Raw genomic sequence first — 21,350 nt, forward strand, 5'->3', positions numbered from 1 at the left:
GTCCCTGCCCCGTGGCGTTCCCCAGGCTCTCACCTTCTGTGAGTGTCTCCTTCTGCTTCAGCACACCTGTGAGGGTCAGAAGACGGGGCACGGCTGCCCAGGTGTGCTGGGCTCGGCTCTGCAGGGTCAGGACCTGGCCTCCCCTCTGCTCTTCAGATGCCTTGAGAAAAAGCTGCACTGTGTTGTGGTCTAGCAGTGCCTTGGAAAACAGCCAAATCCTAGGAAGGAAAGTGATGGGGGCATGGAAAACGTTGGCATCTATCCCTGCAGGCAGATGGTATTTTTCCCCTTCAAATAAGCAGGCCAGGCCATAAGAGGTGCATTCCTGAACCCCACTGTCCAGCCCCATCAAGGGACTGCCTTACTGGCCCTCAGCCCACAGGGATACAGGGTAATAGGGGTCAAGATCATGGGCCTTGAGGTCAAACGTGGGTTCGAATCCCACTGCTGCCGCTCACTCACTGTGTGGCCTTTGCACAAGGACATGACCTCCCTGAACCTCGGTTTCGTCTTCTGTAAAGTGGAGGCAAAAATGGAACTACTGATGTTGATGAGCTGACATTGCCAGTGAGGTATCGATGTATGTTATTATGGTGAGGGACAGGGAAAACAGCCCCAGGGAGCCTGCTGTTATACCTCCAGGAGAACTGGAGCAGGGGACCTGGTCCCTACCATCCCTGTGGTATGTCATTGATAGGATAAGAGATACTTCCCTCAAGTACCAAGACCAGGAACAAGATCAGCCATGCTTTCCCTGGTGAGTATTCACACAGGTATGTGAGGGTGTGTGTGTTTTCCCATAAGGAAAGGCACTGTTTGCAAATAATGCCATTGGTTGGTTTCTCTTTTTTGCACTGGCTACTAGGAAGCCCAGAGCCAAATCTTCAGCTCCACTCTAGAAAATGGCATGCATTTTGTTTACCAATGCCACTTTGAGCACCTTCCCATTTTTCCTTCCCTTCACCCTAATTTCCTTATGTGTTTTTTTAAAACCCAGAACAAGGGTTGGCAAGCTATGCACCTGTGGGCCAAAACCAGCCCAACCCGTTTAGTAAATAAAGTTTTATTGGAACTCGGCCACACCCATTCATTTACATGTCATCTACGAGTACTTGCAACAGAGACCACACGGCCCACAGGTCCAAAAGTATTTACCATCTGGCCCTTTCCTGTAAGTTTGCTAATTCCTGACCTAGAACAATATATATTTTCATAATCTGCCTCAAATCCTTTTTAGATTGGGAATAAGGTTGCGCAGTCGGACAGATGGATGAATAGGCAGGCGGACAGACAGCCGTAGATGGTAATTCCGGGTCAGGGTTATCTAGGACCATGTCCAAAGCCTTAAATCTCCTTGAATTCAAAAAAGCTGCCAAAGCTAGGACTGCAGAGGAAAAAGGAAACTAACATTTAACAGAGACCTAATATGTGCCAGAAAGTGACGTACTCAAAGAAGCAGCTCTATGGCAGCTGGAAGTGAACATTCTCGCTGGCCAGAAGCTGGTTTGGAATTCACACGTGCTGTCCAGTTAATTCTAGGACAACCCTAAGAAGCAGGTTGAGAAACTGAGGCACAGAAGAGCACAGTGTCTCACCCAAGGTTCCCGAGGCAGCAATGGCAGAGCTGGAATTTGAACCCAGGCTGGCTCCCTATCCCAGGCCATATCATAGTGAACATGTCATTATGTGAAAATATAGTCAGAGATGACAAACTGGAGGGAAATACACCAACATATTCCTCATGACTGCCTCTAGTGATTTTTGTTTTACTCCTTATTCATTATTATAATCTTTCAAGTCATCTAAAATGAATGCTGTTGTAACTAAAAAAGAAAACAGATCAAAGTGGAAAAATGAACGCCTCCTCCCTTCCATTCCCTCAAAGCCTTAAAAATCAAGAATGGCACAAACGGGGGTAATTCAGGCATGGTTCCAGAAGGCACCTCTGGGTGATGATTTTCCATCTCCCAGGACACCAGGCCTTTGACCTCGGAGGCCCCCTCACCCCTCACAGGCCATTTGGGGATGGGCACCTGTCTGGGGCGACCTTGCCGGACAGCTGCAGCTGAACAGCTCTGGGGGCTCTGAGGACCTCCTGGCGGAGGAGGACGCCCATGCCCCAGCCCCGGCTGCTCCTCCAGGTATCCTGGCTGGCGGTGGCCTCCAGCAGAACAAGCACCTCACCAGACACGTGCACAGACAGGGAGCCGTTGAGGCTGTGCTCTCTGTAGCGCCCAGCAGCTGCCTGCACCTGCAGGGAGGCATGAGAGAGCTCAGAAGTGGAGGGGGGACAGGAAGGGTCTGTGGGAGCTGGGAATGCAGGAGGGCCCCTTCCTCCAGGAAGTCTTCCTGAGCCACTCCAGCTCTGAGCATCATCCAATGTAGCGGACTGCAAACACTCAGGAAGAGAAATGAGACAGAGAGAAGAATGGGGACAGCCGTCCCTGACCCCAGCTCCTGCCCCAGGAACAGAGTCTCATCTTGTCCTTTCCACCACATATGAAGTGGGATTACTTTCTTACAAATGGGGAAACTGAGGCTCAGAGAGGATCACATATTCAACCTGGGCCTGCCTGGCTCTAAAACTCATGCTTGTGCCTGAAAGGGGGCTGCTGGGGAAAGCAGAGGACCCCTGTGCAGCTCAGTTACAGAAAAGCATGCTCCTAACAGTGTGCCCTGGGGCCCAGAGGACCCCTAGAAGCTCTGGAGGTCAAAGGGGAGAGTGCCCAGTGCATAAGGAGAGGGCCACACCTGGGGTCAGGCTGGAGCAAAGGCTTGACCAGGGCAATGGTCCGGGGGCGGGGAGGAGTGGGGATCGGAGCAGCGAGGCCCACTCCTCCACCAGCTCTGCAGGACCTGAAGCCCCTTTCCTGACCTGGGCCTCAGTTTCCCCATCTACGGGATAGAAACTGGCCTAGCCCGGTCTGCGCATTACAATCACCTGGGAAGCTTTTATAAGTATGCCTGGTCCCTCCATATTTGAATTGATAAACTGTAGATCCATGCAATGCAATATTATTCAGTGATAAAAAGAAATGAGTTATCAAGCCATGAAAAGACATGAAGGAAATGTAACTGCATATTCTAAACGAAAGAAGCCAATCTTTTATTTCAAGGCTACATACTGAATGAGTCCAACTATATGACGGTCAGGGAAAAGGTAAAACCAAAAAGACAGAAAATGGCTCAGTGGCAGCCAGAGGTTAAGAGAGAGGGAGGGAGAAATCGGTGGGTTGAGGAGGATTTTTAGGGCAGTGAAACTACTCTGTATGATACAGTAAAGGCTGATATACGACGTTATGCATTTGGCAAAACCCACAGAACGTACGACGCAAAGAGTGAACCCTAACGTGAACTATAGACTTTAGTTAATAATAAATTAACACTGGTCCATCAATTTTAACAAATGTACCACACTAATGCAAGATGTTAATAAGAGGGGAAACTGTATTATGGGGAAAGGAGCTATATGGGAACTCTCTGTACTTTCTGCTCAATTTTTCTGTAAACGTAAAACTGCTCTAAAAAATGAAGTTTATTAATTTTTTTAAAAGTGTGCCTGTGACCCCCTGACTAATCAACTCAGCATCTCCAGGCTGGGGTCCAGGTATGTTCTAAAAGCTCCCCAGGTGATTCTAACACGCAGCTTGGGTTGGGAAGGTCCAGGGTACACCGTTCTTTCTCTGATTGGCTTCTGTGGGCCTGAGGGGTCTTACAGAGTGTGCGTTCTCAACAGGGGCAATATCGCCCCAAATGCATAATTGGTTCTCAGCAGGTAGGTTAAAAAAAACAACAACGTCTTATATAAGGCATAGGTATGCATCAGCACATAACAGAAATACAGGACATCTGTGGACTTAAATTTTCATAAAAGGGACGATTAGAGGAAAAAAATGTCTAAAAAGTCTCCTTGGGCAGGGAGGCAATAATGAAAATTAGGTTGTGAAACACCAGTGAAAAGATACCCCGGAGGGATTTCAAGAGGGAGGATGGTGTTGAGAAGGCCAGGCTCCTGCCCCCATCCGCAGCCCCCCTTCAATCACAGAGATAATGTGAGCAAAGGATTCTGCTGCTTTAAAAAGTAATAATAAAGTACAAACCCATTAGGAGACCCAGCATCCATGCTTCCAGCAGGACCACCCACCCAGCACCCGCCTTGAGTGCCGGAGGCTGCATGGGCTCTGCAGCCAGACTGCCTGGGCTCTGCAGCCAGACTGCCTGGGTCGCCATACAAGATCCTGCACTTATGCGCTCCGTGACCTTGTACAGGTCACGTCACCTCTCTCTGTCTCAGAGTCTCATCTGCAGAATGCCGAGACAGCAGCACCACGAGGCGTCCGTGAGATGATCCACATAAAGGGTTTAGAACAGAGCCTGGCACACAGTAAACACTCAACGGACATCAGCTCCCGTTACAACTGATGACAGCGACGGCACGGTTTCAAATCCTTGATGCCAGCTGCCCTCAGATGTGCCATGATTTTATATATCTCCTTGAAAGTGAAAAGGCTGCTAATGAAACAATGAACCAGCGTGGATTTGAAGACACATCTGATTTCACAGATGCCGACATGTGAAAAAACGTGCCTCTGAGAATGATCAGTTTCCATAATTCAGAGCCCTTCTCAGGCTCCACTCAAGTTTTCAAAACCCACAGGCACAGCAGGCATTTAAAAATTGCTATCGAATTCCAGTCCTCACCCCTGTTGGGATTACCCATCTACACCTCCATCTCCCCAGCCCACGGCCTAATTCCTGCATACACAGTACACACGGGTTCCTTAGGGAAGCAACCGACATGGGGGGCTTTCTAAGGAGCCAGCCCTGGGAGAGCAGAGCACAACCTTCCCACCTGGTCTCCTTTCTCTGCCCCTTCCTTTCCTTGTAGAGTGAAACCCTTTAGTGTTTCTACCTCACACTGGGCAAAATACTCTGGGGTTGAAAAAGCCATTCTGAAGGATCATACAGCTTCTCCCAAATCCAACTACAGGACAGGGTTTGAGGACAATTCTGCTTCTCTCCATTTTCAAGGGTGAAATGTGATCCTTTCACACACACACACACACACACACACGTCCTGCCAGGGAACTGAAAACCCTTCTTGCCTGGACAATCACTTCCAAATGATGCATTTGGAAACCTCCCTGCCATCTGTTCTTGATTCTGGAGGGGCTGTCTGGCTAAGCTTACATCGTGATGTGGCCCTCCCTCTGCTCCCTCCCCGGGGTCTCCATCCTCCTTTCCTTCCGCCCCATCTCCCAGCAAGCTGGCTGCTTGGAGACAACACTTGGCAGGTAGTTGAGGTCATCCGAAAGGGACCACCATCCCTACCTGTAAGTTTGGAGGAAATGTTGGTCTGTAGGGATGTCTGAGCTGGAGGGAAAACACCAAGTGGGAGTCAGACCCGTTCAGCTGGACTGAGACCTGTTGGGACGGGGAGTTGGAGAAGCAGGGTCAGAGGGAGCAGAAGAATGAGATGCAGAATCCCAGAAGGTGGCTGGCTGGCACGGAGGAGAGACAGGTCATCCCAGAGTCTGCCCCAAACCCGGGCCCCATGGCAGATGCCAGAAGCCACCACCCTCCCTGGATGGTTCTCAGTCTAAATCTCACTGAGGCTGCATTACTCGGAAGCTTGAGAAGTGAGGCCCAAGACACAGGGCTGGGAGGACAGCTCTGGGACCCTGGACCCCCTCCTTCCCCTGCCAGGGTGCCTGCTCATGCCTCCCATGTCCACGGCTGCCATTTATTTGACCCTGGCCATGAACTAGGCACTGGGAAGCTGGCTTTACAATTATCGTCTTATTTAATCATCACCCCTGCTCTCATATGCTGGTATTACTATTCCCATTTCACAGCTGGAAAAACTGATGCTCAGAGGGGTTAAGTAATTTACCCAAGGTGACACAGCAAGTCAGCAGTGGAGCTGGGATTTGAACTTGAAAGTTCCTTGGAGATGGGAATAGAAACACAGTCATCTGTGCAGCCCTGGTACATCACACAGAGCCTGGCACACAGCAAAGACACAATCTGTATATGGTGAATTAATGAATATACCTACAGTGGCTGCTATATATTTACCAAAATGTATTTCCTCTCCCTCCAGGACACATGGCTAAAACTACATTTCCCAGCCTCCCTTGCAGCTGGGTGGGGTCATGTGATGAGTTCTGGCCAATGGACTGTGGGCAGGAGTGGCATGGACTACATATGGGCCTGGCCAATGAAAACCTCCTGCATAATTCTCACCCTCTTTCTCACCATCCACCAGCTGGGCAGAGCCACAAGGTGGAGGGAGCCTGGGTCCCTGATTGACTGTGGAGCAGAGCCACACTGAACTGTGACGTGACTGGGGAATAAACTTTCACAGTAAAGCAAACTTTTATTACAATAGTGCACCCTGATTCATCACATGCACGCTGCCAAAATAAGGGCTGTGTTGTCAGTTTGCCAGGGCCACCCTGCCACCTCCTGTGCTGTCCCATACAGGACATCTGCTCGCTAACATTAAATCCCCTCCTCCCTCAGCAAGGAGGCAGAACTCAGTCTTCTGACCTGGGACATGACGTTGTGGTTGATGACAGCCCGTGCATCCACACCGCAGTCAAATGCTCCCTGGTGACTCCGCCTGAAGACAATGTCCCCATCCAAACTCAGGGCCTGGGGGAACCTCAGCTAGGAAGGAACAGACAGTACCCTTTACTCTCACCAACAGTCAAGTTCTGCCTGGAGGCCACCAACCAGCATTTGCCCGATGCGGGGATGGGTACCTGGGAGGAGTGAGCCACATCCAGGGCCAGGCTGTGCCAGACTTCCCCACGCCGAGATCGGTCATGGTGCAGACCCTTTAAGTGCAGCAAGACTTTCTGGTTGACTTTCAGAGTGACCTCGACGTCCTTGTTCTTAGCCTGGGTGTACAAGAACCAACGGCCCTGAGAGAGGGGACTTCCCATCGCTGAGTGCCTGCAGAGGCCACCCTTGGAACCCAGCAGTTAAAGTGGTTCCCAAGATTGATGGGTGAAAGCACAGTCTACACTGTCCTGCTCACAGGAGAGGAAGTGCAGGGCAGGTACACATGGAGTCTTTGAACAGGTATGGTAAACTCCAGAGTCCACAGGTAGTATTAGTGGGGTGGGCTTGAGGGCTTGTGTCTCATTCACAGGGAGTGCCCTGGTATTAGTCTGTTCTATTCACTGCTATATTCCTAACACTCAGCACAGGACCTGGCACATAGTAGGTGCTCAATAAATATCTAGAAGAACGCAGAATCACTAGTTGTAGTTGTAGCCTGAAACCCCAAAGCCAAAGCCATGCTAAGTGGAAGAATGTTTAACTCACAGTGTGGCAGGAAGAATAATATCCGCCCTCCCAAAGATATCCATGTCCTCAACCCTGGAACCTGTGAATTTGTAACCTTACAGGGAAAAAGGGACTTTGTGGTTAAGGATCTTGAGATGGGGAGATTATTCTGGATTATCCAGTGGGCTAATCACAAGGGGTTTTTTTGTTTGTTTGTTTTGGGGGTTTTTTTTGGCCATGCCACGTGGCATGCAGGATCTTAGTTCCCCGACCAGGGATTGCACCCATGCCCCCTGCACTGGAAGCATGGAGGCTTAACCACTGGACTACTAGGGAATTCCCATCACAAGGGTTTTTATAAGAGGGAGGCAGGAGGGTCACGGTCAGAGAGCGTGGAAGATGCTACTCTGCTAGCTTTTAGCAAAATGGACCATGAACCAAGAAACATGGGTGGCTTCTAGAAGCTAGAAAAGGCAAGGAAACAGATTCTCCCCTGGAGCCTCTAGAAAGAATGCAATCCTGGCAACACCTTGATTTTAGCCAAGTGAAACCCATTTTGGATTTCAGATCTCCAGAAGTGTAAGATATATTTGTGTTGTTTTAAGCCGCTAAGTTTGTGGTAATTTGTTATAGTAGCAACAGGAAACGCATACACATAGCTAATCACTTATTCACTCAACAACCATTTAGCTTCTGCCCATGCAAGGTACAAGTAGCAGGTTGCCATCTTTTCCCATCTGTGCTGACTGAGAAGTTAAAAATTTCTTGCCACAGAATTTTATCATTGGTGTACGTCTTTAAAAGAATACACGGCTTTATTTTAGAGCCTGGATGGAGGAAGAATAAACAAAGGTCCAAGAGAAGAGAAAAATGTGTGTCATTAAACAAAGACAGGGTTTTAAAAACAACGGACAGCCAAATTAAACTACATTAAAGGATCCCCATCTACTTGTTTCTAGCCTGTTGTTGGCGGGTGGGTCAGATCTTCCGATTATTTTAAATTAGGAGCAGAGATCCGGGTTTTACTCCCAGTCTTCTGATTTTAAATGTTGATAATTTATTATTTTTTTAATTTAAATTCTGACCAGGCCAAACAAAACACATCTGCAGGTTGGATTCGGCCCACGTCACCATTTTGCAATGTCTGGTTTAGAAACAGTACACATCACTGGGAAACATTTCTGCAGGTGTTCTGGGTGGCCGTGCTGCCCGCTGTTTCCCCTCAAGAGCTCCAAGGACTTCAGCTCCCAAACCTGGGGGCTGCTTACAGCCCACTTCAACAAGCGGGGAAGTGAGGCCCCAGAAGCACAGGTCTCCATGCTCAATAGCTGGCCCGGTTTCACCCTCAGGCCTTTGGATATCCCACAAGGGAGAAACCACCACTATCTTCCTTGTCCAGGGCCCAGCACACAGTAGGTGCCAATAAATGCTTGCTGGAGAATGGAGTCACCTCCCAGAGATGTTACTCCTAGAGGGATCAGGAAGGAGACTTGGAAGAGGGCCTATGGCCATGTCGTAAGTACTCGAGAGAGATCACTGTACTACACTTTGATCCTCACAACCACTGGGTAAGAGTGTTGCTGTCTCCATTGTACAGACGAGGAAACTGAGGTCCAGAGACATGAGATAATTTGCTAAGGACACAGAGGCAAAATGAGTTTCACTCCTAGGAAGACTAATGTCAAGTAGGTTGGATCAGGCAGAGAAAGTGGAACAGAAAACTCAGGCAGGGGAATGTTTTGTTCATCCAGCTGAGAGAAGATGACAGCTTGAACTGGGGACCACTGGGGTGAAAAGGTCTCTGGGATCCTTACTTACGATGTGCCGTTTCCACATAACCACGCACCCCTCCACGTTCCTGGGGATGGCCTTGCCGTTGTATGGGTGGGTCAGGCCCGCGCAGACCTGGGAGGGACAACCACACACACACACACACACACACACACACACACACACACACACACACACACACACACACACACGGGCACACACACACACACACACACACAGAGAGAGATGGGTCAGAGGCAGATGGGGCCCTCCCTCCCGCTCTCAGGCCCCTTCCCACCGCACCCTGGAGCCCACTCACGTATGGGTGCCCGGCCTGGTAGCCCAGGACTACGGTCTGCAGGGTCTCCTCCTGGCCATCCAGGACAACCCTCGTCTCCAGGGAGTAACGCTGGTGCTGCCTGTCTGCCGTGAAGGTCTCCTGCAGGAGGATGCTTTGCGGGACGGGCAGAGTCCAAGGGTGCCTGGCGTGGAGAGGGGGAAACAGGCTGAAGTCATCGAAGCAGCTGGCAGGGTCAGGGGACAACTGTGGCCCAGGGGCTCAGACTGGGCCTGTCACTGTCTTGCAGAGTTAAGACTTTGTCACAGACAGAAGAACATCAGGACACACATCAGCCCTGTGCGTTACATTTGCCAATCAACACTCATTGACCATCCCGCTGTGCCCTCTCGACAACCCAGTGAGCTGGACACAGCTGGGGTCACCAGTTGGCAGCAGAGACCCAGGCAGCAGATAGGGTCTGGAGTCACACAGACTGGGGCTGGAATCCAGGCTCAGCCTTTCACTAGCTCTGTGACCTTAAGCAGCAAAGGACTTGATTGACTTCTCTGTACCTCAGTCTTCCCATCTGTCAAGTGGGGGCTAAAACAATAATACCCAACTCACACAGCAGTGGGGTTATTAGGGATAATGTATGTGCCACGAATGCAAACGCCCTAGGGGCAAGGATATCTGTCCTTTTTATTCTCTGCTGTTCTCCACAGGCCCAGAAAAGTGCTTGGCACATACTAGGTGCTCAATAAATATACATGAAATAAAGAAATGAATGAGACCTTTGCAAATGACAGTTGCTGTTACTTTTGGGTTATTGCTGTTGTTTTGACAGTAGATGGCTAAGGTCCCCCAGCTGGTCAGTGCGCAGCCTGGACTTCAGGCTGTTGACTCCAACCCTGTGCTGTTCGCCCCCGCCAAAGAACAAGCTTTTTAACCCCTGTGCCTCCAAGAACTGAAATGGTTCCCCAGAGCACCTTTCAGGCTGGGGTGAGGAGACTGATTTCTGTGCCCACCGTAGCACACTAATGGAAGGAGGTGAGGGACATGGGGGCTTTCGGGGGGGCAACTCGTCTCTGAGCTCTGGGTTCTGTCTGGGCCCCTCCAGGCAGCACTGCACACCCTGCTCCCTGGTGACCCTCCACGCTGGAGAAGGGGAGACTCAGGCCGGCACCACACCTCAGGGGAATCGGCCTGGGGGAAGGGGCCAAACATACCTAAGGAAGAAAGTCCCCTGCTTCTGGTACAACCTCCTGTCTTGCATTAGCTCCTCCAGTTCGCCCTCCAACTGCAGGCCCTGAGGCTGGCCCCCGGCACTGGCCCCCAGAGCCGTCAGCAACACGTGGCTCTTCCATGGCTGCAACGAGGACCAGGCTGAGGCAGAGGGATGCCCACAGGGTCCAAGCTGCTAAACATCCTGCCCTGGGGGTCACCAAGGGCAGCTCCCACTGCCCGCTCATCACCCTGGGAATGACCACCCGAGAAGGGCTGCTGCCTCCACCTCATCAGACCACGAGGTGGCACAGGGACACTGCCATGGCCAGACCTCCGCAGGTGCCCAGCAGGAACGAAGGACTTGGGCTTCCAGCTCCAGGTGGCTGACCTTTGCTCTGGGGTCTGTGCTAATATGGCTGGGGTCCATTTTACAGATAAAGAAACTGAGGCTCAGGGAGGCCCAAGGTCATAGGCCAAGCTAGTAGCCCTTTCCCATCCCAGGTGATGGATTTGGGGTCTCTCGATGGCAGAGCCTCCAGCACGGGCCGCCTGGACCCTTACCTGCTCTGTACGCCTGTAGGCCACCGTTAAATTCAGCTCCTGCTGGGGGCCCTTCAACCAGCCGTGAAGGATCTTACGGTCCTGGCTGTTCTCGGCATGGATGTCACCCTGCATTGCTGCGCTCCAGGCTGATTCTACTTCACTCCAGCTGCGAAAGATGCTCTGTGCCACGGCTGTCACTGTGGAAACCTGCAGTGAGGGTGAAGAGGCTGACCAATGCCTTTGCACACCCTATTTCCTCCTCCTGGGATGCCCTTTCTCCCCAGTCCCACTTGGTGAACTCCCACTCATCCTTCAAAACCCCTCCAATGCCATCTCTGCTAGGCCTTTTCTGATGGGTCCAAGCAGAATTGGTTGTTCGGTACAGGGTCATGAGGAAAGAGGAAAAACTGCTCTCTCTCTCTCAACCCTGAACAGAGAGAGAATCTGAGTTATCAGAGATGACCATCCCTTCCCCTCTCTCCCCTTCAGCTCAAGGAGGGAATAGGATCTCACTGAGCCACTGTTATTAGCAGGCAGGGTCTCCGTGTCTTGAAGGGCACACGCTTGCAGGTGGCCTTCTGTCCCTGCATCATCGTCATGGTGTTCAGAGCCCTGGGAAGAGCTGGGTGGTACTTTGGCTTGCACTGGGGCTGGGGGAGGCACAGCACTTCAGCCCTGTGCTCGGCTGTGGGCCCCAGCACACCGCCCTCGGCACAAGCCCTACTAGGAACATCAAGGTGCTTCGTGCCCGGCTGGTCTCTGTCCCTTGTTCACGCAGCTCCCTCAGGGGACTCACGAGGAGAGGTGACGGGGCCAAGATGGGCTTTGGGAATTACTGAACCTCCTGACAAATACTAGAACTCCCCAAGACCTTACCCCCTATGTCACTGACCTCAGGTCACCCCCAGAACCTGCAGGCCCTTCACCGCTGGCTTCCCCATTTCAGCAAATGGCACCTGCTTCCACCCAGCTGCTTGAACCAAAAACTTGGGGTTACTTGTCTTTTCTTTACCCCCTCCCCCAACCAATCCATCAGCAAATCTGTCAGCAAATCAGTCAGCTACACCTTCAAACCACCTCGGTTGTCATCTCCCGGGCCAGGCCACCATCTGCCCCTGCCTGGGCTGGGTCATCTGAAGGAATGGGCTGGTCAACCCCACCTTGTGTCCTGTCCTGGCTCTATCTGTCACACAGTGGCCTCCTCAGGGTCCCTAAGCTTGCCAGGAGTCACCTGCTCCTTCCGACTCTACTCTGGTGCCACCTGGCCCCTGCCTCAGAGGGGACTGAGCTGTCCCCTAACACGCCCACCGAGCTGCCTCCTTCTGGGCCCATGTCAGGCCTGGACCACACCCTGTGTCCGCTGATCATCCCAACACAGGGAGAGGCTTGATGTGCCAGGTTCCCATGTGTGACACCAGGGAAGTCCTTCTCTGGTTGGTTTTCTTCCAAACTCTGTTATGCTTCTACGGTCAAACGATCAAACGTGTGCAAAGAAGCAGACTTACACTGAGCAGGTGGTGGGAAACTGACCTACATCCTTGAAGTTTCCATTCTGGATTTAAGGCAAAAGCCTGATGTCTACTTGTTTCCGAGGTACCAGTTCAACCTACTTTAATATTTTACTTTATCAGCTGCTAAGCAAGAATAAGGGAAATTGAGATTTATTTTGCTTCCATCTCCCAAACTCACTTGGCAACAAATTCTGAAGAATGTTAATAGTGCGTGAGCCAGACTTCACACATCTGTGACCTGTTATCGACCCCGGACCTCGGTTTTAACCCTTTGCACAGAAGATCTGAACTGCAGGAAATCAGGCTCCCTGTCTGCGGGGGCGGGAGAGAGGGGCAGGTGGTGTGGCCCAGCACGCGCACCCGGAGGTAGGTGGTAGCTGGGGTGTAGACGTGGATCTTGCCCTCCCGGTGGAGGCCCTGGATCTTGCAGGCCATGTTCATCACCAGATTCTTGAGGGTCCAGGCCTTGCCCAGCGTCAGCTTCAAAACAGCCCGGAACGTGGCTCGGTGGGGCCAGTACAGCCTGTGAGCCGCAGAGACCATCAGCCATGGACTATCCAGGTTCAAGGCTCCTGAGAGAGGCAGAGAGGAAGAAACTGGTATCCCCGGCAAGAAGGGAGCTTTTGAAGAAGGGAGCGCAGGCAGCGAGCTAGAGGCTCCCATAGTCTCATCACGGTCACTATGGGCATATCTCAAAACTTGGGGGCTTCCCTGGTGGCGCAGTGGTTGAGAATCTGCCTGCCAATGCAGGGGACACGGGTTCGAGCCCTGGTCTGGGAAGGTCCCACATGCCGCGGAGCAACTAGGCCCGTGAGCCACAATTACTGAGCCTGCACGTCTGGAGCCTGTGCTCCGCAACAAGAGAGGCCGCGATAGTGAGAGGCCCGTGCACCGCGATGAAGAGTGGCCCCCACTTGCCGCAACTAGAGAAAGCCCTCGCACAGAAACGAAGACCCAACACAGCCATAAATAAATAAATTTTAAAAACAAACAAACAAAAAGAAATACAACCAAATTAATTAAAAAAAAAAAACTTGGAATGACTGGGACGGAGCATAAGGGAACTTTCTGGAATGATGGTAACGTTCTGAATTTTGGCAGGCGCTTGAGTTTCATGGGTCTGTGCACCTGTCGAAACTCATCAAATGGTACCCTGGAGATGTGTGCAATTCGTTCTAGCTAATGATATAATACTGAAATGTGTAGGGGTGAAACTGTACTGAAGTTTACAACTTAATTTGACCTGCGCCAGCAAATAAGATGGATGGATAAGTGGGCAGATGTGTAAGAAGGCAGGTGGAGTAAACTGTTAATGGTAGAATCTAGGTTGAGATTATGTTGGTGTTCACTGCACAACTCTTTGCACTTTTCTGTATGTTTGAAGCTTTCTCATGATGACATATTAGACAAAAGAAATGCTGGGACAGTTGGAGAGGGGGCACTGGGGTGTGGCAATCAAGAACATGGCCTTTACTCTTCCAAGCTGTGTGACCTCTTCGAACCCGTGCTTCCATCATCTGTAAAATGGGTACAACAGTACTGATCCCTGGGTCTTGGGATAGAGGAAGTACCCATTCAGAAGAGTAAAGACCAGTCACCACCATCATCAAAAAGTTGACATTTTGCATAAACTTTTGCCCTTCCATGATGAACTAAAACCAGGTTGCTGGACCCCTCTCATATTTTGTAATGAATACTCCCAATCACTCAAGGACTAATTCAGTAAATATTGCTCGAGACACTTGGGACTTGGCAGTGAACGAGGAGGCATAGTCACTGCCTTCATGGAACTTGCAGTTTGGGGGTGGTAGGGGGATGGGGGAGAGATCTCGAACAAATAAACATATAATGAGACCTACCTAAGTAGAAAATGCTGAGTGCTAGGAAGGAAAAGAAAGAGAGAGTTAGACTAAGGTCAGGCAGGTCAGTGAAGGCTCCCATGAACACATAACCATTGAGCTGAGCCCTAAATGAGAGGCAGTGGAGTCTGTCAAAGGGAAGAAACCCTCCCCCACCTCCTGCTGGAGATGGGAGATTCACTATGTGGGGAAACTGAGGCAGAGAGGCCAGGATGCAGGGGGATCCAACACAGTGAGGGCAGTGGGTGAGCTGCCAAGTTGAGAACAGGGAGATACTGAATAGAGAGCAGCCCAATGCCCTGCCCTGAGGTACTGGTGAACAGAATAACTAAAAAAAAAAAAAAAAGGTCCACAGATATGGGCCCCAGGTCCTCAGGGAGAGCCAGGACCCCACCCAACCACGCAACAGGGAAGCCCACCAGTCAGCAAGAGCACCTCCACACATACATATATGCGACGGAATATTACTCAGCCATAAAAAGAATGAAATAATGCCATTTACAGCAACATGGATGGACCTAGAGATGATCATACTAAGTGAAGTAAGTCAGAAAGAGAAAGACAAATACCATATGATATCACTTATATGTGGAATCTAAAAAAATGATACAAATGAACTTATCTATGAAACAGAAACAGACTCACAGACATAGAGAACAGACTTGTGGTTGCCAAGGGGGTGGGAGGTGAGGGAGGGATGGATGCAGAGTTTGGGACTAGCAGATGCAAACTATTATATATAGGATGGATAAACAACAAAGTCCTACTGTATAGCACAGGGAACTATTCAATACCCTGTGATAAACCATAATGGAAAAGAATATGAAAAAAATGCATATATATGTATAACTGAATCACTTTGCTGTACAGCAGAAATTAACACAACACTGTATATCAACTACACTTCAATAAAATAAATTTTTTAAAAAAGAGTACCCCCCCCCCCACACACACACATAGAGCATCCTTCCAAACAGGTTCCAAGTGACCGACTCTTAAACAAAAGCACATATCCAAGTCTTGCCTGGCATGTGGGAAAAGCCACTAACAGGAACTTCAGAAATAAAAAGAAAAAAGAAACTCAGGGAGAACAGACCAAAGCCCCCCAGTTCTATAATTTATGCTCTCAGAGGAGAGAAGATAATGCATTCATGGAGCAGGACACTCTAAGAAAAGAACTTTCAGGAACAAAAAATGAGCTCTTGGGAATATAAGCTAGCTAAAATGAAAACAACAGTAGAGGGGCTGGCAGATAAAGTTGAGGAAATCAGCCCTCACAACAGAACAAAAGGACAAAGAGATGGAACAAAGGAGAGAAAAGAAAGAAAATTAAAGGCTTAGTTTCTGAGGAAAACATCTGACCAACAGGAATTCCAGAACACAGAAGGAAGGAAATTACCAAAGAAACTGTACAAGAAAATTACCAAGACTCAAATGGTGTGTCTCCAAATGGAAAGGGCCTAAGTGCTCAGCACGGTGAATGAAAAGAGATTCACACCAAGGCTCATCATCATAAGATTTAAAGACACTAGGAATAAAGAGAAGCTCCTGGAAGCTTCCAGAGAGTGAGAAAAGGGTCATAGACAAAAGATGATGGATCACAGATAGCACCAGACCTCTCAACTGATTCAAATCAACAGTGGAGCAATGTCTTAAAAAATCCCAAGGGAAAATAATTTCCAGCCTAGAATTCTCTATTCAGCCAAATCAAATAAAGACAGTTTAGGGACTTCCCTGGCAGTCCAGTAGTTAGGAGTTTGCCTTCCAATGCAGGGGGGCAGGTTCCATCCCTGGTCAGGGAGCTAAGATCCCATATGCCTCGCGGCCAAAAAACCAAAACATAAAACAGAAGCAATATCGTAACAAATTCAATAAAGACTTTAAAAACGGTCCACATCAAAAAAAAAAAAAAAAAAAGACAGTTTAAACATTCAGGGTTTCAAAATGTTTACATCCTGTTATAGGTTGAATTGTGTCTGTCAAAAAGATATGAAGTCCTAACCCCTGGTACCTCAAAATGTGACCTTATTTGGGAATGGGGTCATTGCAGATAAAATTAGTTAAAATAAGGTCATACTGGAGTAGGGGAGGCCCTAAATCTGATATGAGTGGTGTCCTTATATGAAGAGAGGAGTTTGGACACAGACACAGACACACACACAGAGCACCATGTGGCAACAGAGGCAGAGATTAGAGCAATGTAGCTACAAACCAAGGAACATCAAGCATCAGTGGTCACCGCTAGAAGTAGGAAGAGGCGGGAAGGATTCTACCCAGTGTCACAGAGAGAAAGTGGCCCTGCTGACGCCTTAATTTCAGAATTCTAGTCTCGAGGACTGTGAGAGAATAAATTTCTGTTGCTTAAAGCCACCCAGTTTGTGGTAATTGGTTAAAGCAGCCCTAGCTAATGAATATATCTCCCATGCACCCTCTCTCAGGAAGCTACTGGAAGATGCACTCCATTGGAACAAAAGAGTTAACCAAGAAAGAAGATGACATGAGTGCAAGAAGCAGGGGCTGTGACCCAGAGAAGTGGAAGGCACTCCCAGGATGATAGTGAGGGGATGCCCTAGGACTACAGCTGTGCAACTGGTCTACACTGGAGCAGCAGAACAGAGGCTCCAGGAAGAGGGTCTACAAGAAAAATATGGGAACTGATTGAAGCTGATAAGTAATCTGACGTGTTCAACCATCTGGAGAAGAGTTTTGCATTGTTGCTAAAAATTCTGGGAATAATCAGTAGGAGGAAAATAGAAAACTAATCAAACAGGAAAAAAAGGCTATTATAACTCCAGGAAAAACAAAATGTTAGAATCCTAGTATACCATGTGCCTCAGCTGTGAGGGACATTTATCATCACAATGATGTAAACATTGAATATTAACAAACTATAACTCTTTTAGGGGGATGGAGGGAAATAGGCATGTGAAAAGGGGCTGGTGTAAGAGTTAAATTTTCTTCCTCTCTAGTAAGAAACATATTGAGAATGCCTATGAAAGAAAAATCAAGAAATAAGTGTGATTATTTTAAAAGATGGAGGGTCTGATGAGAAACAGCAAAAAGAATTTACAGTGCTTGCCATTTTCAGCAAAATCTGGGATTGGAAGACGTGAAGCAGAAAATTACTGTATTTGTTATAACTTTAACTTTTAAAAACTTAAAATTTTTTCAAGTACATATTACATGAACACAGAGAATATTATGAGCTCCCATATAACACTCACCCATCTTCAACAATTACCAAGTCATAGTCTAATTCACTTCTTAAACTATGTATTACTTCAATAAAAATAAAAATTAGTTTAAAAAATTAATTCAAGGATAAAACCATGGTAAATTCATTTTTTAAATGAGAGAAAGAGTGTTCCAGGGAGAAAGAACAGCAAGTGCAAAGGCCCTGAGGTATGTCTGGGGAACAGAAGAGAGGCCAGTGGGGCTGCAGGATGATGGGCAATGGGAAAAGTAGGGTGAGATAAGGTTGGAGAAGTAGGCAAGGGCCTGTAATGTAGCTCTCTGTCGGTGAGGGTAAGAAATCAGGATGTGATTTTAAGTTCCCTGGGACGCATGTGAGGTCTGAGTCTTGAATTACCCAGGCAAACAAAAGGGAAGGGTGTTCCAGTTATTGGGCAAGGCTTGAGCAAAGGCCTAGAGGGCAAAAATCTTCACCACTAGCCAAGGACACTCCCTAGATGACACTCACCTTCCCACTTCCACAGGGTGGCCCTGGATGTGTCCTTCCACTGCAAGCCTGCCACAAAGGGCACCCGCCCATTGTACTGCACCTTCAGGTACGTGCTGCTCTCCACGTGGGGCTGGCGGAGGCTCAAGTGGTGCAGCTGAGTATGGTAATCCACCTGCCTCGAAGGCACCTGCAGCACAAACTGGAGGAGACCCACACCCAAGATGCAAATCAGATCACGCTGTTCCTGACCGAGAACATTCCATTGGCTCTCCACTGCAACCTGAGCTCCCTGGCTACCAGGAATTGCCCCACCCCACCCCAAAAAGAAACCCTGCACTCATTAGCAGTCACTCCCCATTGCCTCCTTCCCATAGACCCCGGAAGCCTTTAACCTACTTTCTGTCTCTACGAATTTACCTATTCTGGACATTTCTTACAAATAGAATCATACAGTATGTGGCCTTTGGTGTCTGGCTTCTTTCACTTAGCATGATGCTTTCAAGGTTCATCCATGTTGTAGCAGGTGTCAGGACTTCACTTTTATTACTGAATAATGTTCTATTGTGTGGATAAATCACTTTATCTATTCATCCACTGATGAACATTTGGGTCGTTTCTACTTTTGGGTTATTATGAATAATGCTGCTATAAATGTTTTGTGTGGACATAAGTTTTCAATTCTCTTGAGTACCTAGGAGTAGAATTGTTGGGTCATATGGTAACTCTGTGTTTAACATTTTAAGGAAACACCAAACTCTTTTTCCAGTCACAGCATTTTATGATCCCACCAATATGAGTTCTAATTTCCCTGCATCCTCACCAACACTTGTTATTGTCTTTTTTTTTTTTTTCCGTTTCAGCTATGCTAGTGCATTTGAAGTAGCATCTCACTGTGGTTTTGATTTGAATTTCCCTAATGACTAATTAGGTTAAGCAACTTTTCATGTACTTATTGGCCACTTGTGTACCTTCTTCAGAGAAATATCTATTCAAATCCTTTGTCTTTTTCTTGTTGAGTTGTAAGAGTTTTTCATATATTCTGGATACAAATCCCTTATCAGACATATGATTTGCAGATGTTTTCTTCCCTTCTGTGGGCTATTATTTCACTTCCTTGATGGTGTCCTTTGAAGCACAAATGTTTTTAAGTTTGATGAAGACCAAAGGATTTTTGTTATTACTTATACTTTCAGTCTCATATCTCAGAAACCCTTGCCTAATCCAAGGCCATAAAGATTTACTCTTATGTTTTCCTCTAAGAGTGTCATAATTCTTAAATTTAGGTCTACAACCTATTTTGAGTTAGTTTTTATATATGGTATGAGGTAAGGGTCCAACTTCATACTCCTACACGTGAGTATCCATTGTCCCAGCACCATTTGTTGAAAAGACTATTCTTTCCCCTCTTCAATTATCTTGGCACCCTTGTTGAAAATCAACTAACTGTAAATACAAGGGTTTATTTCTGGATTCCCAATTCTACTCTGTTGGTCTATATGTCTATCCTTACACCACTACCATAATACTGTCTTAATTACTGTAGATTTGAAGTAAGTTTTGAAATCGATAAAAGTGAATCCTCCAACTTTGTTCTTCTCTTTCAAGACAGTTGTGTCTACTGTGGGTCCCTTGAAATTCCACATGAATTTTAGGATCAGCTTGTCAATTTTAGCAAAAAGATAACTCGGGTTTTGACAGGAATAGATGGGGACCATTGAATCTGTAGATCACTTTAGGAAGTATTGCCAACTTCACATTAAATATTCCAATCCAAGTACATGGGATGTCTTCCCATTTATTTAGGTTTTCTTGAATTTCTTTCAACAATGTTTTGTAGTTTTGAGAGTATTAGTTTTACATTCTTTTGTTAAATTTATTCCTAAGTATTATTCTTTTTGATGGTAATGTAAATGAAATTGCTTTCTTAATTTCATTTTCAGGTTTTTCATTGTTAGTGTAGAGAAATACAACTAATTTTTGTATATTAATCCTGTATCCTGAAACTTTGATGAACTCATTTATTAGCTCTAATAGATTTTTTGGTGAGTTCATTCGGGTCTTCTATATACAAGATCATATCATCTGTAAATAGAAATAGTTTTACTTCTTGCTTTCCAATCTAGATGCCTTTTCTTCATTTCTTCTTTCTTTTTCTTTTTTTTTTCTTTTTGGCCTAATCGCCCTAGCTAGAACCTCCAGCACAATGTTAAATACAAATAGTGAAAGCAGACATCCTATCTTGTTACTGATCTTAGGGGGAAAGTATTTAGCCTTTTGCCATTAAGTATGATATTAGCTGTGGGTTTTTCATAGATGGCCTTTATCAGGTTGAGGAAGTGCCCTTCCATTGCTAGACTGTTGGGTACTTTTATCATGAAAAGGTATGGTGTTGTGCCAGATACTTTTCTGTGTCTATTGAAATGATCATGTGGTTTTTGTCCTTTATTCTATTAATATGATGTATTACCTTGATGGATGTTCAAATGTTAAACCAACCTTGCATTCCTGGGATAAATCCCATTTGGTCATGTTGTGTAATCCTTTTTATATATTGCTGAATTCAGTTTGGTAGTATTTTCTTGCAGATTTTGCATCTGTATTTATAAGAGATAATGGTCTTTTTTTTTAATATTTATTTATTTATTTATTTATTTGGTTACATGGGGTCTTAGTTGTGGCAGGCAGGCTCCATAGTTGCAGCATGTGGGCTCCTCAGTTGCAGCACATGGGCTCCTCAGTTGTGGCACGTGAACTCTTAGTTGCGGCATGCATGTGGGATCTAGTTCCCTGAGCAGGGATCGAACCCGGGCTCCCAACATTGGGAGCGTAGAGTCTTATCCACTGTGCCACCAGGGAAGTCCTGAGATAATGGTCTTTAGTTTTTCTTTTTTTATGATGTCTTTCTCTGGTTTGGGCATCAGGATAATAATGGCTGCATAGAATGAACTGGGAAGAGTTTTCTCCTGACAGATCATTTAGTCAATTATTTTATAGTAAATTTATTTTATAGTAAATTAATTCTGGCACTATCCAGTCCAGCCAAGAGGCTAAGAGCCTGAGGTTTGAAACGAGGCAGACTGGACTTTCAATCCCAATTCTGCCACATAGTAGCTGTGAGACCTCAGCTAAGTCTGTTTACTCCATTTCTCTTCTGTAAAGTGAGAACAGATAATTCTTGCCTCACA

General features: G+C 47.4%; 1 protein-coding gene and 1 long non-coding RNA gene across 4 annotated transcripts in view; one reads left to right on the forward strand and one right to left on the reverse strand.

The window, feature by feature from the left end:
* LOC309645071 (uncharacterized protein) overlaps positions 1–21,350 on the reverse strand; it is a 189,157-nt gene that overhangs the window by 72,568 nt on the left and 95,239 nt on the right. For all 3 annotated transcript variants that reach the window (XM_082429604.1, XM_082429603.1, XM_082429605.1), the window contains exons 28-38: positions 18,184–18,364; positions 12,985–13,196; positions 11,132–11,320; positions 10,573–10,712; positions 9,386–9,548; positions 9,115–9,201; positions 6,768–6,905; positions 6,553–6,672; positions 5,332–5,424; positions 2,034–2,251; positions 34–218 (exon numbers count right to left, since the gene is read on the reverse strand). In XM_082429604.1, coding sequence (XP_082285730.1) covers positions 34–218; positions 2,034–2,251; positions 5,332–5,424; positions 6,553–6,672; positions 6,768–6,905; positions 9,115–9,201; positions 9,386–9,548; positions 10,573–10,712; positions 11,132–11,320; positions 12,985–13,196; positions 18,184–18,364 — 1,726 coding nt within the window. The remainder of the gene's footprint in view (positions 1–33; positions 219–2,033; positions 2,252–5,331; positions 5,425–6,552; positions 6,673–6,767; positions 6,906–9,114; positions 9,202–9,385; positions 9,549–10,572; positions 10,713–11,131; positions 11,321–12,984; positions 13,197–18,183; positions 18,365–21,350) is intronic.
* The window catches only part of LOC309645113, a 252,052-nt gene that overhangs the window by 29,387 nt on the left and 201,315 nt on the right, over positions 1–21,350 (forward strand). The window lies entirely within an intron of this gene.

This window comes from Balaenoptera physalus, assembly GCF_965194825.1.
Source record: "Balaenoptera physalus genome assembly, chromosome: 16".
Classification (NCBI taxonomy): domain Eukaryota; kingdom Metazoa; phylum Chordata; class Mammalia; order Artiodactyla; family Balaenopteridae; genus Balaenoptera; species Balaenoptera physalus.